Consider the following 17,297-nt stretch of genomic DNA (forward strand, 5'->3'; position numbering starts at 1 on the left):
AATGTCTCACCAATTCGCAATTTTACTCCACTAGATACGCCATTATTGTAGCCTACCAATCTTATCAAAATTAACCCTTTCTTAAACTTAAAGTAAGGAAAATTAAATTAAAAAAACTAAGTTGAGACTATTATGAACTACAAGGAACTAGCTAGTTTGCAAAACAGATAAATACAACTACTCACATTATAGGAACAAATAACAACAGGGCACAATTATACTAGTAATGCCCTATTAGCCCATTCCACAAGCAAAATTTAGGTGGTCGTGGACTTAAAAGGCAAGTATGGCTGTGTATTTGTTCGGTTGCATATAGTTGCTGGAAGAATTTTGTCCACTTGTACAGGTTGATGTTTTGACAAGAGAAATGATGCAAATGTTAACACACCAACACCCATGCAATCGCACCAAACATAGCCGTACCTTCTCCATCCAGCATTTAACTATAATAATGAAGAAATTTGCGTGGTTTCAAGAGTTCAGCTTTGGGTTCCAGGCTTAGAAATGAAGAATCCTGCAAAGGAAGATCTGCAGTCTCCCGGGTAGTCCCGAACCACGGCCAGCGACGACAGTCGTAAATATCACATAACGTTTGCAGGAAAAGCAGCAGCACCACAAACACAGGCCAAATTCTCTTCACAAAATTCAAGAAAGCGAGAGCCCATTTCTTTATCCAGTTACAGGCCTTCACTATTGGGACATTGTCATAATCTTCGTTCGTGTACCTGCCGAAAGCATCAATAAAACTGGACTTATTACCTAGCCTTTCCATGTTTTTTTTGATCGACTTGAATAGCTTGACTACATCTTCATCTTTCAATTGCGTTTCGATGACCTTGGCATCCTTGAGCAGCTGCACATCTTTTTCAGTTTTTATGATAGCACACATATGGTCTCTGACTTCTGATTGCGGCCCTTGTCTGGCATCCTTATATGCTGCTTCAAACGCCAGCAAATTTCTCAATATGACTTCCGAATTTGCATGCAGAGTCATCATTGGGAGGTATACTACCTTCTTAATTTTGTCAAAAACAATGTTGCCGAAACCACATCCAACTGGAAGGGCATGAAATGTTAGCTTAGGAATGTTGTAGAGTTCTGAAACAGAATGAACTTTATCCAAAGCACTGGCCTGCTTCATCTCACTGGAACTCACAGCCTTCCCGATACCTTGTACAGTCTTGTCGAACCATGTTGGCACTCTGAGACCTCCATCTTTATAAGCCGCAGTTAAAGAGTTTATTTCCTCAATTGCCCGGATGAAGAACTCTCCGGCTTGCCCCCCAGCATATACTAGAGAATCCCCTGTTTGCCGGAGTATATTAGATACTGTGGATTCAGCTTCCGCTGCAGAGTTTATTTCCACAGTTGATTGCATCGAGGATGCCAGTGATTGGCTGGTAATAGAGTCCGTTTCCTCGGTTGATCCTGGGACGAATTTACGAGATTCTACTATTACAGCTAACTTCCTGCCCACAGCGAACTTATACATAAAATGCAGCAAATGTTTTGGAGGACCCCAAATCTCTCTCATATAATCCCTGTCATCGTCGGCCAATTTCACTGGAGATAGTTTGCTGACGAATTCGTAGAAAATATCAAACAGACTAGTCAGCTGAGTGAACTCCTCTGCCAGAGTCTCATCCCGTAACACTAGATCAATCAGAGTAATCGGGATTTGATTCTCGAGCATCATCATATCTGAAATCATCAAACTGGGTTCCACCTCCTCCTCCTCCCCTGGCTGTCCCTTATAATTCTCTAGAACATCAAGAGCATGAAGCAAGCATATGGAGTCCACAATCACAATCAGTATTAAGGTTTCCTTGTCGAAATCAAGGTAGCTGCCATAACATGATTGGATTCTCTCTTCAAATGGCCATGGAAGGCTCTTAAGAAGTTCCATGATTCTCTGGAGTTCAACGTTATGGATACTGAGTGCTGCACGCTTTATCCAGAGCATCTTCTCCTGAAGTTCGGGACGGCAGTGATGGAATGGTCCGAGGCCTAAACTCTGGGGAATATAAGCCTCAGGCTTGGTGTCTTTCAAAATTTTGGAAAGTTGAAAAATGCTTGGACCACTTGGTATAGTTTCTAGGGGAGTTTTGTAAGTAAGTATCATGTAGTTTCTCCAGTTATTTTCACTCTCTTTTGAAGCGAAAAATGCACTGGACAACATTTTTGCTGATTGCTATAGGTTTGAGACAAACTCAGTTAGCAGTCTTGTGCTTTTATAATGGTGATGGAACGTGGTCCTACAAGTTTTTGTGAAAATCAATGATGGAGCTTCAATTACAATTTCCTAATAAAAAAATATTAGGACTAACGTGATTCAAAATTGGCGGCCTAGGAAACCAAAAATGATTCACACCGGTCTTAATTAATTGTTTCTGCAGTGATTACTAATTTATTGTTTGTATAATGTTATGCTCTATCTTGGTGATTTTGAAATTAATGTGCATGATTAAACTTTTCTAAAAGTTGTTACATTATTTATTTAGGATTATGCTGTCTTCTTCAAGAGATCTGGTTGCCATTCAAGTGCCATGAAATTATACATTTGAAAATCACAAATGGAACAATCCTTTGTGAAGGCATAAATTTTGTGGTGGGGTTCTTTGGTAGGTGTAACAATCCTCCCATTGTCTGATCCTTGACTTAATTCAATAGCAAACACAAAAAAGATAAAAAGCATAAAGTTGAGACAAATAGTTAGGTCAATCCTAAAATTTTGTCCATGACAAAAAACCAAATTAGGAGTTTAAAACTCTCAACCTGAGGATGCTAATGTATCTTAAATAGATGAAAATTTTGGTAACTTTGTCTCATCAATCCCTAAACTTTTCTAAAATCTATTGGCTTTTGGATTTTGACTTTTCTTTTAAAAGAAAAAACTCTAAACACATTTTCTGATCATCTGCTTAGTTCACATGAATCATTTTTTACATTTTTTTTTTTTGTTTACAAAAACCTCTGTTTTCAAACTCGGACCGGACCGGCCGGTCGAACCGGGAACCGGCCAGGTAGCCGGTTCGAGTCACATTAAAAAACCGGAAATTTCAAAACCCGGTCAAAGCCGGTCAAAAACCGGGTTTGACCGGAAAAAAACCGATTTTTCCGGTTCAACAGTATTTTTTTTAAAAAAAAATTCAAACTTTTTAATATTATGTTTTGACCCCCTAAATTGTTAAAACTTATTGATATACCTCAAATATTTGATACTTTATAAATATTATCCTAAAATTTGATGTTATTTTTCAATTAAATTCATAATTTTAATTCTAAACTTGTTAATATTTATTAAATAATATAAATTGCTACTTGATTGTTCTAATTTCTTTGTATTTTCTTGTTAAATATATTTGAAACATCAAATATATATGGATATACCTTTATTAATATCAATATATTATTAGATATTTTATATATAATATTTTAATTTTTAAATAATTTTTATTTATGACGTCATCCGGTTCGACCCCTATCGACCCCCGGTCGAACCCATTGACCCCTGACCCCTGACCTCGGCCGAGTCGCTATCCGATCCGATTCTGAAAACATAGACAAAAACACCAAAGAGTTGCAATCCAAACAGGAAGCATCAAAAAGTATTCAGAAAAAATACATCAACAAATAGAGAGCCAAACGAAACTAATACTCAACAATAGGGAATATGTTACACCATTGACTTGAGGGTTGATTTCTGGTCTGAGTCAATATGACTTGGAGCTGGCTAAGTCATATACTAACCAACCACAGGCCTTAATTGTTTATGTAGTAATTACTAATTTATTGGTTGTGATCTGTCTAGGTGATTTCGAGATCTGCATGATTAATATTTTTTTTAAAAAAAAAAAGTTGTTTATATTATTAATTTGTTTAGGATAATGCTTTCTTTTTAATAAGATTTGGTTCCTATTGAAGTGATGAAGTATACACTTGAAAATTACAAATGGAACAATGCTTTTTCGAAGACACCAATCTTTTTTTTTCTTTTTTGCTATGGTGGGGTACTTTGGTAGGTGTAACAATCCCTCCATTGTCAAATACTTGAGTTAATTTAATTTTTTTAAAAAAATAAAAAGCATAAAATTCGGACAAACAGGTACTTAATCATAAAATGTACTTCATGACAAAAACCATATTATGACATTAACACTCTCAAACTGAGTATGTTAATTTATCTTAAATAGAACAGAATTCTGGAATTTGATTTTTCGTAAGTCGACCCTAAACTTTTCTGAAAAACAAAGCATCGAAGAGCAAGGAAATACATGATGAACAAAAACAGAGCCAGAGGGACTAATAATCAACAAACACTTTTAATTTATGGGTTAATTTAATTTTGTTCATTCAAAGGGGTTCAAAATCTCAATTTGCTCCGTTAAACCAAAAAAATGTCACCACCAAAGTAGCAAAATGTCACCACCAACCTATTATTATATTGCATATTTAATAAGTACGAAGAAATCAAACTATTAAAGACAAAAACCCAGAATGATTATTTAATCATTCTACTAAAGTTTCCCTATTTTAATTATTTCAATGAAAAAAATTCCATTCTTTTGGTAAGATGGACTAGTGCAGTATTTATCCTTTATAAAACATCTAAGGGCCTATTTGGCAAAGGAGTTTTTGGTCAAGTTTGTCTCTTACAAGTTTTTTAACAATTTTAATTACAATAAACTCAAAAAAATTCTCAAAATTTTTAAATTACACCCTTCAAAATATCCAAAACATACAAAAAATTTTCCATTCCTCCTTTCTTCTTCCACCTCAACCCACCACCACCTTCTCCGCCAACCAAGACCGGCCAGCATCGGTTCCAGTGTCGGCCCCTTTTCTTTTTCCTTTCTTTCTCTTCTCCCTCTCCTCCTCCCCTCCCTTACTTTCCCCCCCTCTCCTCCCCTCTCCCCCGCCACAACTCTCCCCCTCCCTTCCCCGCCACCCTATAGATCACGCCGGGGGGAGGGTAGCCCGGAAGGGGGAAAGGGAGGAGAGGGGGAGAGGGAGGGAGAGGAGAGAGGGAGAGAGAAAATTGCAAAAAAGAAATAATAATTTGTTTCTAGTGCTGCTTGTTCGAGGGGGAAGAGGGGGAGAAGGGAGGAAAGGGGAAGAGGGAGAAGAGGGGGAGAGAGAAAAACGAAAAAAAAAGAGGTGGCGGGGGAGGGAGAGGGGAGAGGGAAGCGAAAAGAAGAAGAGAGGAAAGAAAACAAAAAAGAAAGAAAGAAAAAGAAAACAAAAGTTTTCCATTTTAAAATTTTTTTCTACAATTTCTACAATAAATTACAATAAAATTTTAGACAAACATCCAAAAAAATCATTTATCAAACGGGACCTAATTTTGCTCCACAGAAGAATCAAAAGTAATCAGCAAAAGATTGCAATTTATCATCCCGCAAAACTTCATATTGAATAACTAAAATAACTTGGTTTATTTTCTTTCTTTTGCAGTTAATATCCTTCTACAAACAACCAATTTTTTATTGCTTTAATGAAGGGATAATTTTACAAACCTCCCCAAGGTTTGTGACAATTGCAGGCAATTCTTTTAAATTTTAAAAATTACACCTATTTCTCTATTTTTCACTGTTTAAGTAACATTGTAGATCTAAAAGACTAGATTTTTCTTTAAAATCCTAAACTACCCTTATTGTTATGATTAAAAAAAGAAAAAGAAAAAATGAGAGAGAGAGAGAGAGAAGAATGGTTATCTTTGTCTACTTTATGAATTTATCCTTGCTTGCTATACCTGCTACGTTTTGCTACAAAACCCATCACCCTATGAAACCAATCAGGCAATCACTCGAACTCAATGCCAAAATATCCAAGCAACTCAACAGTTCCAGCGGTTTCTGTGGTTCCAAAATGCCTCTCTATTACCTACAGGCTTTGACTGCAATTAAGCATTGAATCAACTAAAACCGCCATAATGAACACCCAAAAGCTTGCCTACAATATAATACCAACCTTTCATGAACCAGTAACACTTTATCCATCAATACCATGCCCCAAACTCCAACACCATCCCTGCCATCTTCCTAACACATAATAATCCAGGTCACCATCACAAATATTAATACCAAGAGTACCGTCTAGTGTGGTGAAGAATATAATCCACTATACTTCATGACAGTCTAGAAACATAAGTTAAAATCTCTGAAATTCAGTCTTTCTAGGAAAACCATCACCTACAATTACAAATAAAGAAAAGAAATCCAAATGCTATCATTGATATCCGAGAAAATTTTTCCCACAACAAATAAAATAACAAAATTCCTCATTCGATCGCTCTTCCTACTCCCGTCACCCTTTCTTGGGTAATATATAAAAAAACTCCTTGTGATTTATCGAATGTTTAATTTAACTCTCTTTGCTTTGAAAACTTAACTATAACTCCCTGTGATTTCGACTAAATTGAAAATTAAATAGAAAGTATCCAATCTAACAGTACATGAGAGTTACAAGCTTCTGGTGAGAGTTTGACTTGCAATAAATAATATTTAATACCTGCACTTATCGAAAACGCCCCTATATCGAGATTAAAAGCTGAAGAAAGATAGAGGAAGGGTTCTAAATTCTTATCCCGTTATTCTCCAAATACTTCTCCTCTCTCGGATCAAAGCTAAAATAGTAAGGGATTAGGAGTGAAATTGGTGATTTCAGAATCTAACTTGGTATGAGATGTCTTCTAAAATGTCTTCCTTAAGTTATCGAAGCGGCAGTAGAAGTAAGGATTTGAGATATCAGTACAAGTTATATAATTATAAAAGGAACCGAAAGAATGCTAAGGGATTTGAGATATCAGTACAAGTATGAGGATGAACTGGCAAGTGATGTCCTATTTTGCTAGAATCCTCCACTGATTCTTGAAAGAATTTGGGAAATTTTGAATTTAGGGTTTTTTCTTACTTCTCTCTACTTCTCTCCATTCTTCGAATTACAAGTCCAAGAATGAAGAAAAATTCTCCTGATGTATTCATTATACAGGGACAATATAGGTATTTTACATATAACCATTAAATTCAAATTGCATGCTTTCTGTCCAATTCTCAATTTAATTAAAACCACAGGAGTCATACTGTAGGTTTCGAAATCAAAGGGAATAAAATAGAACATTCGGCAAATCATATGGAGTTTTTTGGTATTTTATCATTTTTTGTGTTAATCACTGCCATTATATTCATCTTCTACCTTGTTTGACAAGAAACCACTCACTCATTTTGTGATTTGGGAATTTCAATTTGCTAATATTTGCCAAAAATTGAAAAATAAAAGGGGAAAAAAAAGGAAAGGTTCTAATAATAACAATGAAAAAAAGCAGGGAATAAGGAACAGACACCAGAGAAATGGAAGAGGACGGCTATAGTTGGAGCCATTGGTTGAGATTGGAGAAGAGCGACTAGTTCCTAGTTTGTTTTGTTTGTTTCACTAGGTGGTATCCACCGCGCACCGCGCGGTGGTATATGCCCAGTTAATGTTTAGCTAGTAATGTTGGTGAGAATGAAAATTAGTGAAATGGAGTACAATCAAATGGAACTATAAAATGGAACTATATTATACAGGCATATTAATGAAAATTATACATGAAAATTATAGTAAGATAACCATGATGGCTCAGGGCTCCATGAAGCCATTGTTCTAGTCTTTGAAATACAAAAGTGAAATACAGACAGATTCAGTAACAACTCAAGGCATCAATCGAGCAGTGAATCCAGTCCTGTTCATACAGGAGAAAATAGAGCAGAGCAAGTAATGCCTCCGAAGCAAAGAAAAAACTGCAACAAAAGCAAAGCAAGCAAACGCAAAAATTATGACAAAACGAAAGCAGACAGCTGTATTAATGCACATATAGCCTCACGAAATGTGAAGCTAGGATTGAGGTTTACACAATCGCGGAAATGTGAAGCTACTTTTTCTAGTTGGAGAACAAGAATCATCTACATCCAATCTTGATTGAACTACTGATGTATAACTACTACTTCCCTGTTTACATAATGACATCACATCACGCAGCAAGAAAAGTAAATATTAGAGCACCCTGTGAGACATTTTCAAATCTGAATTACCTTCAAAGGGAATGTCTGTATATACAAGTCAACTTTCTGGTCATCGCCAGATACTCTAGTAATCTGCCTCACAAACTTTGTTTCCACATTATATACAAGCTGCAATTTTGAATCAATAAATGTCATACATCTTGACGTGATGTAGCACAAACTCCCAAAAAATAAAACATAATCAGGTTTTGCTTTAAAGCATAATATGAAACATAAATCAAAGTACCTGAACAACATATTCAAATAAATACAGGGTCCACTGGGTAAGCATGTACCTACCTTCCTTATATCAGGATCATTCCAAGGACTCATATTAGATGAGAGGCATCCTCCTTCAACTGGACAAGAGCATAAGCCACCCAAAAAATTAGGCAATTGACTGAAAAAACATTAAAAAAAAAGTCAGGATGCTATAATTGAAATTCTCACAAACAGGACGACCTAAAAGTAGAAGTAAACCTTGAGTCAATGGCTTCAAGTAGTTTTCCCAAAGACTTAGGCTCCAGAACCTGCAAATTTGGACAATGTGATTTTATCGAATCTGAGCCACAGTAAAGGTAGAGAGAGAGAGAGAGAGAGAGAGAGGCACACAGCCTTGCCTAAATTTTTGCAATAGTTTTAGCATCAAGAAACTTCTGTGCAGCAGGCCAGAGCACCTTCTTAAAACCAGGGCCAGCATTAACAATGAACATCCGATGGAGTGTCTGCAACAATTACAGGGAAAAACCAAAGCCACATTCACCAATAATTGTATCTAACAGAGTAATTATTTATTTCCATAAACTGAATTTGACAGGAGCTACTTAATACCTCAGGATAGTAATTTTTGTTAATTTTTGTCATGGATGCCAAAAAATTAGCAGTTGTCCTTGAAAATTTTTTAACTCCCTGTGTTCAAAAGTTCCCTGCTGTTATTTACAACAGTATCTGATGCAACTGTAAAAAAATGATCTTTAAAAGGAACTGGAAGCATGTACAAGCTAGTCAACAATTTGTAAATTTCTGTCAAAAGCACAGTACACTGATACCATCCTAAAATATTAGTTGCTTCAATGCTGAAAAGCTTTTTCAGCGCATATAGCACAAACAAGTTGGCACCAATCAAAGGAAAAATGTTATTATCTAGTAAGGTATTTTCTAAAGACACGAATCACGAACCACTGCCCCCATGGCAACCAATTTTGCAAAATGACAAACGTACCAGGCCTTGCACATCTAGAATTGTGGTGGCTGAACAGATCCGCCTCTCGTACCAGCTAAACAATAGTTTGTTCCATTGCAGCAAACCTCTCGTATTCACCGCGCACTGGGAAACAAACTATGAACCAAAAGATGAATACATCAATACATTGAAACTGCATATAAGCAAGCTAACAAATCAATTTCAAATCGAGTATTAAATAATCTGCAATAAATGAAAATTTTCTTACTAAAAAATTTAGAGACTACAAAATTACAAGGATCTCATGGTAAAAGAAACATTAAGTAAACAACAGTACATCAAAAGACTAAACATACCAAATTAAGGAGAAAAAGGCTAAACATAGAACAAACTTAAGTAGCGTTAAAGCTGGTGAGAATAATCCAAGCAGCTTCCCTCCTATCACTACCAGCGATCAGCTTAACACAAAATACCTATTAGAAACACCAGATCAGTTTTGGATACTCAAAATACCCAAAAGAAAAAACAAAAAAACATTGCAATCATGGGTTCTGAACCAAGTACAATCCCTGCATGCATAAAAATCTTTCCTTCTTATACAGGATGATGGCACATAAACATTAAGAAATAATATCATTTTCCATTGAATGCCTTCTGCACAGAATATTTGAGACAAATAAATGGAGCAAGAAGTAAAAATCTGGAACCCATACAACAAATTGAACAAAAGGTGAGATGGCAAAAAAAAAAAATCAGAGTTAAGAGATTGGCTAAATAAACACAGTTTTGGCAGGCACTTTTTCCTCACACTAGACATCGTAAGCTCAACAAAAAACTCATTATTGTACTGAAGCAAATTACAGCATAAATACTTTTGGTTCTGCTGCAAAACTCAGACACCCATAAGCCATTTAGTGGTAAGTGTTAACGACACTTGTAAATGCAACTACACCACTCTATGCAAAGTATGCATCCTCTAAATACAGAGTCACAACTATTGCAATGGATAAGTAATGACAAAAGACATCTATTCCAAACACAATTCAAACTGGATCTCCCAGTACCATCTATAACTCATATGCCTAACCATCCGTGTTAAGAAGCCAGTAGTAAAGATAAAAGGCAAAACTAAGAAATAATACCCGTAGTTACTTTGTGGAAACCAAAGAATAGAATATAACTTGAAAGCTGAATCTTAGGTGATCTGCAAAGATAATTGGGGAATAAAGATCACAATCTAAAAAGCTAAATCTATCTCTTCTTGTGAGTTTTTCTTGCGTTTTTCCTCAATCTACCAAACAGAAATCAAAATATGACATAAAAGCAAAATAAGACTATTAGCAGCAGCAAAACTAAATAACTAAACAAGAAATTAAAACCTTTAATCTTCAATAAAAAAGAAAAAAAAAAAAGAGAAGGAAGCAGAAACTTGAAGGTCTAGTTTAGCGTAAAATAAAATTAGAAAAATGGCTGGAAAATAAACTACAGAAAAATTGAAACCTTGAAAAGCTAAATCTTTTTTTCTTCTTCTTGTCGACTTTTCTTCCATTTTTCCCTCAATCTATTAGAAGAAAAACGAGATCCCTATCTATCCAATATATAGTAGAAATGAGATCATTAACAGCAGCAAAACTAAAGCACTAAACAAGAGATCAGAAATCAGAAACTTTTCTTACAAAAATTTGAAGGTACAATCTAGAGTAAAAATGGAAAAAAGATTGAAAAATAAATTAAAGAAAATAGCACAACCTGGAAAGTTGATTCTTTTTCTCCTTCTCATGGACTTTCAATCCATTGTCCTCAATCTATGAGAAGCAAAATGTGATTGTGAGTAACTGCAAGTTCAAGAAAACAAAGAAAGAAACAAAAACTAAACAAAAAAACATCAAAATAAGCAAAAATATCGAACCCATTTCGGAGAAAATATGAAGAAGAGGAAGAGAGGATGAGGGCTTTCTAAATAAAGAAGCAGAGGATGGGCGAGAGATTGAGAAAGGGGAAAGGACGGTTCTGTGAAGCATTGAACCCAACGGAAGTCTCACCAACTCTGAGTCTCTGACAGTATGTCCATCTGTTGCACGTGGAAGGAAACAAATGCAAGGAAAGGAAAGCGTAAAGGCCAAGGGAAACAGCCTGAGGGTGTGGACGAAAAGGGAAAAAGAAGCGGGCAGAAAGCAACACAGCAGTAGCAAAAACAAGCGAAAGGAAAGACGAACGAAGAAGAGAGCAGTGGGAAAATCAGGTGCGACCAAGATAAAATTTGGAGTGGAAACAACACCAATATGTGGCGGAGAAAAAAAGAAAGAAGCAGGTTGGAGTTGGTAGAGAGGAGCCTGAACAGCGGGCAGAGAGGCAGCTGACGACCCCAACCGAACACCTGCAGACAAAAACAGTAGCACTAAACAGGCGGAAGGAAAGACGGGACGAGGAACGAAGGGGAGAAAAAAATCAGGTGCAACAAGCACACTTGCCAACCAATCACTTCGCGCCACGTCACCATCCAGCCAATCCCGCCTCGCCACGCGGAGGACGACCACGTCCGACGTGGATACCGGGCTTCCGCCCTTAGTCTATATGGTTAATGAGTTAACCAAAGGGCATTGATGTCCTTTTATTGCACCAATGAAGGTTCCTAGAACTACGTAAATTTTAAGAAAAACTCAATAAAATTGTTAGAAATGTCAAAGAGATTTTTGAGAATATGCCGTTAGTAAGGAGAATGCGCCGTTAGTAAAAAGGCTCAAACGATCAACTTGGAACAACTTTATGAACAGATGACTAAATTGAGAATTTTTCAATTTAAGAGATCAAATTGGGAGTTTGTGCTACTTTGGAAGATCAAAATGATTTTTTTTTAGTCTGAGGGCCAAATTGACTTGTTTGCTACTTTGGAGGTGAGATTTTTTTTCAATTAAAGGGATCCAAATTGAGATTTTGAATTAGTTTGAAGGACCAAAAATGAAATAAACCTTTAACTACTCAGGGGAGGGACAGGCCAGGTGATTGAGGGAGAAAGTGCAAGTGAGAGATTTCGAATACGAACCCTCTTGCTTACACTTAAAAGAAAATCCCTCAACTACTCAAATTTGAAGGACAATATGAATTGCACATTGCACAACTTCTAGGTATATAAAGCATTGAGTAGTATATAAACGGTCTCATCGAACAGGATAAGAATTTTTATTTTGGAGAAAAAGAAGCATCTCCAGACCGTTAAATCCTCACTAATAAGAGCTTTCAGATTAAAATCGAGATGTTATTGTGCAACCCTTTTGCAAGTAATATATGTAATTTTTCAAATATATAATGTTATACAACTAATCTAACGGATCCAAATTGCTCGTTATCGTAACATTAAACTCCAAATATGTGTGTAATTAATCAGATGGATCCAAATGTTTTTCTATCATGGAACATTTTCTCATCATTCGGTTGATTTGGACAATGAAATGGTGAAATCCATCCTTCATTGCGTGCTATGTGATGTCGCCCTCCAGACTCCAGTCTCCATCCCTAAACTATTGAATTTCACCATAGACATGCCCTTAATTTGTTCAAACAATTAATTCCCTCGGCAAAGACAGCGTGGGAAACTTCACCCCAGACATCAAGGTTTCCTGTTTATCTTGCCCTCTTCTAAGCTTGCTTCTCTTTTTCAAGAATTCAAGCAACAAAAAGAAATTAAGCACCATGCTGATGCTTATCTCCAATCCGCCTTTCCCCATTATCTCTTTCTTATGTTCTTGATTAGAGGACCAAGGTTCAAATGCACAAACAGATGAAACGACTACAAGTATCCCTGTGTAAAACCGAACTCCCAACCAATACTGTCAAATATCTGCTACTATCTTCATCAAGCAGTTTATATTGATCTACGTATCAAAATCATGTCAATAATAGTCATTCTTTACTAATTCGGGCAACCTGATGCAAAGATATATGATCAATGAACTAAAGCTAAAGGTATGCGGTCCAATTTTGTGTTTGTCATCATCAACTGCACAACTTGCTCTTGTACCTCCTGCTGTTGAATAATTGCACCCCTAAATAATGCTTAATTTTCTTTGCATCAAAGTTACTCTCACTACTTTTTGTTTTGGAAGACTCAATTATTTCCCCTTTACATTGATTAGGTCTAACTTGGCTCCATTCGTAAAAGCCACCCATCATAATGAGCACACTACTTAATTATTTCCTCAAAAGATGTTCTTTCACCTTTCAACATTGGAACATATTCCCATTGCAACATATCAAGTATGAGCGTAATGTTTCACAGTTATGCCTGAAAAGTCAGCATATTCGGGTTCTAACACCTTGCATGTTTCAGAAAATTACCATTTTATCATACACTAGATATATCATAAGGGTAGGATGATCAACTGATCATTATTTTAGGAGATTGACTTGACACTTTTCCAAACATAGATCACTAATACAAAGCAAAATTAGCTAGTCTCCAAGCGAGACAAACATCAAACATAACAACTGACACACATACCAATAAATAATAAGGGGGTAAGAAGTATTAATCCACAAATAGCAGTGGTACACTAGGCAAAAGCTTGGGTGGTGGGACGGGGGCTAAGACAGTGATGTATTTCTGCGGTTGCTGAAGATTAATATAAGCATTTTGCTTACACTTGCATACGTTGATGTTTTTCTATCAAGAGTTGGTACAAATCTAAGCTCCCTATTAAGCCTGCACGGTTCCTTGAATCCATTACGCCATGCCTGATCTTACCTGCCCCATCCAATTGGGCGCAGGAATGGTTGTTTAGTGTTTATCCGGTTATTGTGACTTATGATTTTTGGTGTGCAATTACATTATATTGTTGTATCGAATATATGTAAAGTTTTGTTCACTTACATCAACTTTTTCATAAACACAACAGTGTAATGTGACTATACGCTAAACAATGTAGCAATTACAATAATCGTATAGAACCGTATGAAAGCACCACCATAATTGACACCAATTTGTAGCTAAATGGAATATCGAAGAAGTTTGCAGGGTATCGAGAGTCCAGCTTGCAGGTCCAGGCTTAAAAATGAAGCATCCTGCAAAGGAAGGTGCTGTTCTGCAGCAGTCTCTGCTATAATCCCAAACCATGGCTGGTGACGGCATTCGTAGATACCACAAAACGTTTGGACAAAAAGCAGCAGCACCACAAACACAGGCCAAGTTCGCTTTACATAATTCACCAAAGCAAGAGCCCATTTCTTTATCCAGTTACAGGCCTTGACTACCGGGTGATTATCGAAATCTTGATTCGTATATTTGCCAAATGCATCGATGAATTCGGACTTCTGACCTAGCTTTTCCATGGATATCTTCATTGACTTGAATATTTTGACTACATCTTCATCTTTCAATTGCGTTTCTATGACCTTGGCATCCTTCAGCAACTGCACATCGTTTTTTTTTACAATAGCACACATTAGACCCATATGATCTCTAACTTCTGATGATGGTCACCTTGTAAACTCCACATATGATGCTTCAAACGCGACCAAATTTCTCAATATGACTTCTGAAAACTAATTCAGAGTCATGATTGGGAGGTAGACTTTTTTGTTAGTTTTGTCAAAATCAATGTTACCGAAACCACATCCGACTGGAAGGGCATGAATGGTTATGTTAGGAATATCGTGAAGTTCTGAAACAGAATGAACTTCATCGAATACAGTTTCTGGCTTCTTATGATCAGTGAAGCTCACAGCCTTCGCAACACCTTGTGCAGTCTTGTCCAACCATTCTGGGACTTAGAGACCTCCAGCTTTTGCAGCTGCGGTTGTAGAGTTTATTTCCCCAATTGCCTGGATGAAAAACTCTCTGGCTTGCTTCCCAGCGTATATCAGAGATTCCCCTGTCTGCTGCAAGATGTTAGATCCTGTAGATTCAGGGCTTATTTCCCCGATCAATCCTGGGAGTTTATTACCATGTTGTGACATTGCAGCAAGCTTCCTGCCCACAACCAAATTATACATAAAACGCTGCAAATGTTGTGGAGGACCTCAGATCTTTCTCATATGTTCCCTGTCATCGTTGGTCAATTTCACTGGCGAAAATCTGCTAATGGAATTATAAGCAATGTCGAATAGAATGTTCACCACCTTAAAGAACCCCTTTTTCAGGATTACAATGCTGTAACACTGGTAGAATCATAGCGATTGGGATTTGGTTCTCCAGCATCATTAAATCAGGTATCATCAAACTAAATTCCTCCTGCACCTTCTTTGGACTTTCCTGGTAGCTCTCCAGATCTTGGAGGAGCTGAAGCAAGCATATGGAGTCAACAATCACAATCAGCATCAAGGTCTCCTCACAAAAATCAAGGTAGTTGCCATAACATGAGTAGATTCTCTCTTCAAAAGGCCTTTGGAAAACTTTTCAGAAATTTCACAATTTCGACCACTTTGACATTGCGAGCAGCGAGTACTAAACGCTTTAACACCATCGACGACTCAGGTAAGTCGAGACGACAATGATGAATCGGTCCGAAGCCTAAAACTCGAGGAGTATAAGCCTCAGGTTTGGTGTCTTTCAGAATTTGGGAATTTCTGAAATGCTTGGACAACTTGGCATTTCTTCAAGGGGAGTTTTGCAAGTTAGTGCCATGTACTTTCTCCAGTTCTTCTCACTCTCTTTCGAAGGGAAGAATCTACTGGACAACATCTTTGCCATGGTTCTGTACCTTGAAGCAAACTGATCATTGCCAGTCTTGCACTTCTCATAATGATGACGGAAAATGGAAGGATTTCATACGGTCCTGGAAGTCTTTCCTGAAATCTTCTTAATCCAGCCCATATGCATCAATAATGGAGTGCCGATGACAATTTTGTAATCAAAAGTATTTGGATGAACATGATTCAAAGATGGCGGCTTAATAACAAAAAATGATTCACATTGGTCAGTTGCTTTCTTTTGCATTTCATAGATTCCATACTCAATGACTTGGAGCTGGCTAAGTCATATACTAACCAGCCACTGGCCTTAATTGTTTATGTTGTAGTAATTACTAATTTATTGGTTGTGATCTGTCTAGGTGATTTCGAGATCTGCATGATTAATTTTTTTTTAAAAAAAAAAAGTTGTTTATATCATTAGTTTAGGATAATGCTTTCTTTTTAATAAGATTTGGTTCCTATTGAAGTGATGAAGTATACACTTGAAAATTACAAATGGAACAATGCTTTTTCGAAGACACCAATCTTTTTTTTTTCTTTTTTGCTATGGTGGGGTACTTTGGTTGGTGTAACAATCCCTCCATTGTCTGACACCTGAGTTAATTTAATTTTACATGAATAAATAAAAAAGAATAAAATTGAGACAAACAGGTACTTCATGACAAAAACCATATTATGAGATTAACACTCTCAAAGTGAGTATGTTAATTTATCTTAAATAGAAGAGAATTCTGGAATTTGATTTTTCGTAAGTCGACCCTAAACTTTTCTGAAAAACAAAGCATCGAAGAGCAAGGAAATACATGATGAACAAAAACAGAGCCAGAGGGACTAATAATCAACAAACACTTTTAATTTATGGGTTAATTTAATTTTGTTCATTCAAAGGGGTTCAAAATCTCAATTTGCTCCGTTAAACCAAAAAAATTCTCACTACCAAAGTAGCAAATATATGTCAAATTGGTCCCTTAAACTGAAAAATCCCTCATTTGGGTCTTCCAAAGTAGCAAAAAAGCTCGATTTGATCCTTTAACCAAAAAGTTCTCAACTTGGTCCAAGATGATCAATTAAGCCAATTTTGTTAAAAGCATTAAAAATTGGTTTTGTAAAAGAATTTAATCGGCAAAAGAAGGAAAATAAACTAGTTTTATTAATTGTTCAACAAGAAATATTGTGAACTTAATTTTCCGATGACGAAGGGCAATCTTTTGTTGGTTACTTTTGATTCTGTCAAGCAGCAATTTAGGTTAGAGGTTTTGTAAAGGAAAAAAGTTACACAGTCTCTACAAAAGAAGGTTATCTTTTGGGAAAAATACGTGGAACTTCATTGCGATTTGCAAGAAAGTCAAGCCACCTTCTATGGTTCGAAAATATCCACAATAACTCCA

General features: G+C 36.5%; 2 protein-coding genes across 11 annotated transcripts; both read right to left on the reverse strand.

Annotated features, from left to right (window-relative positions):
• Positions 1-439: 439 nt before the first annotated feature.
• LOC113709833 (putative UPF0481 protein At3g02645) lies at positions 440-2,179 on the reverse strand. Its single transcript, XM_027232690.1, has one exon. The coding sequence runs from the start codon at positions 2,177-2,179 to the stop codon at positions 440-442; it is 1,740 nt and encodes a 579-aa protein (XP_027088491.1).
• Positions 2,180-7,534: 5,355 nt separating this feature from the next.
• Positions 7,535-11,655, reverse strand: LOC113710561 (uncharacterized). 10 transcript variants are annotated; one of them, XR_011821501.1, is made up of 11 exons: positions 11,265-11,655; positions 10,972-11,027; positions 10,365-10,426; positions 9,579-9,695; positions 9,262-9,378; positions 8,871-8,948; positions 8,660-8,764; positions 8,520-8,569; positions 8,340-8,439; positions 8,070-8,168; positions 7,535-7,778 (listed from the first exon to the last, which is right to left on the reverse strand). XR_011821501.1 is itself a non-coding variant. In XM_072066280.1 (10 exons), exons 6-10 carry the CDS (start codon positions 8,737-8,739, stop codon positions 7,725-7,727), a joined length of 342 nt encoding a protein of 113 aa, XP_071922381.1. In that variant the 5' UTR covers positions 8,740-8,764; positions 8,871-8,948; positions 9,262-9,378; positions 9,579-9,695; positions 10,972-11,027; positions 11,265-11,655; the 3' UTR covers positions 7,535-7,724. The 10 variants fall into 10 exon arrangements, 8 of the variants coding, with proteins under 8 accessions (XP_071922381.1, XP_071922379.1, XP_071922380.1 ...); XR_011821500.1 differs by lacking the exon at positions 10,365-10,426; XM_072066280.1 differs by lacking the exon at positions 10,365-10,426 and having other exon boundaries at positions 8,340-8,398.
• Positions 11,656-17,297: the final 5,642 nt, after the last annotated feature.

The sequence above is a fragment of the Coffea arabica genome, chromosome 9e (genome assembly GCF_036785885.1).
Source record: "Coffea arabica cultivar ET-39 chromosome 9e, Coffea Arabica ET-39 HiFi, whole genome shotgun sequence".
NCBI classification, from domain to species: Eukaryota; Viridiplantae; Streptophyta; class Magnoliopsida; order Gentianales; family Rubiaceae; genus Coffea; species Coffea arabica.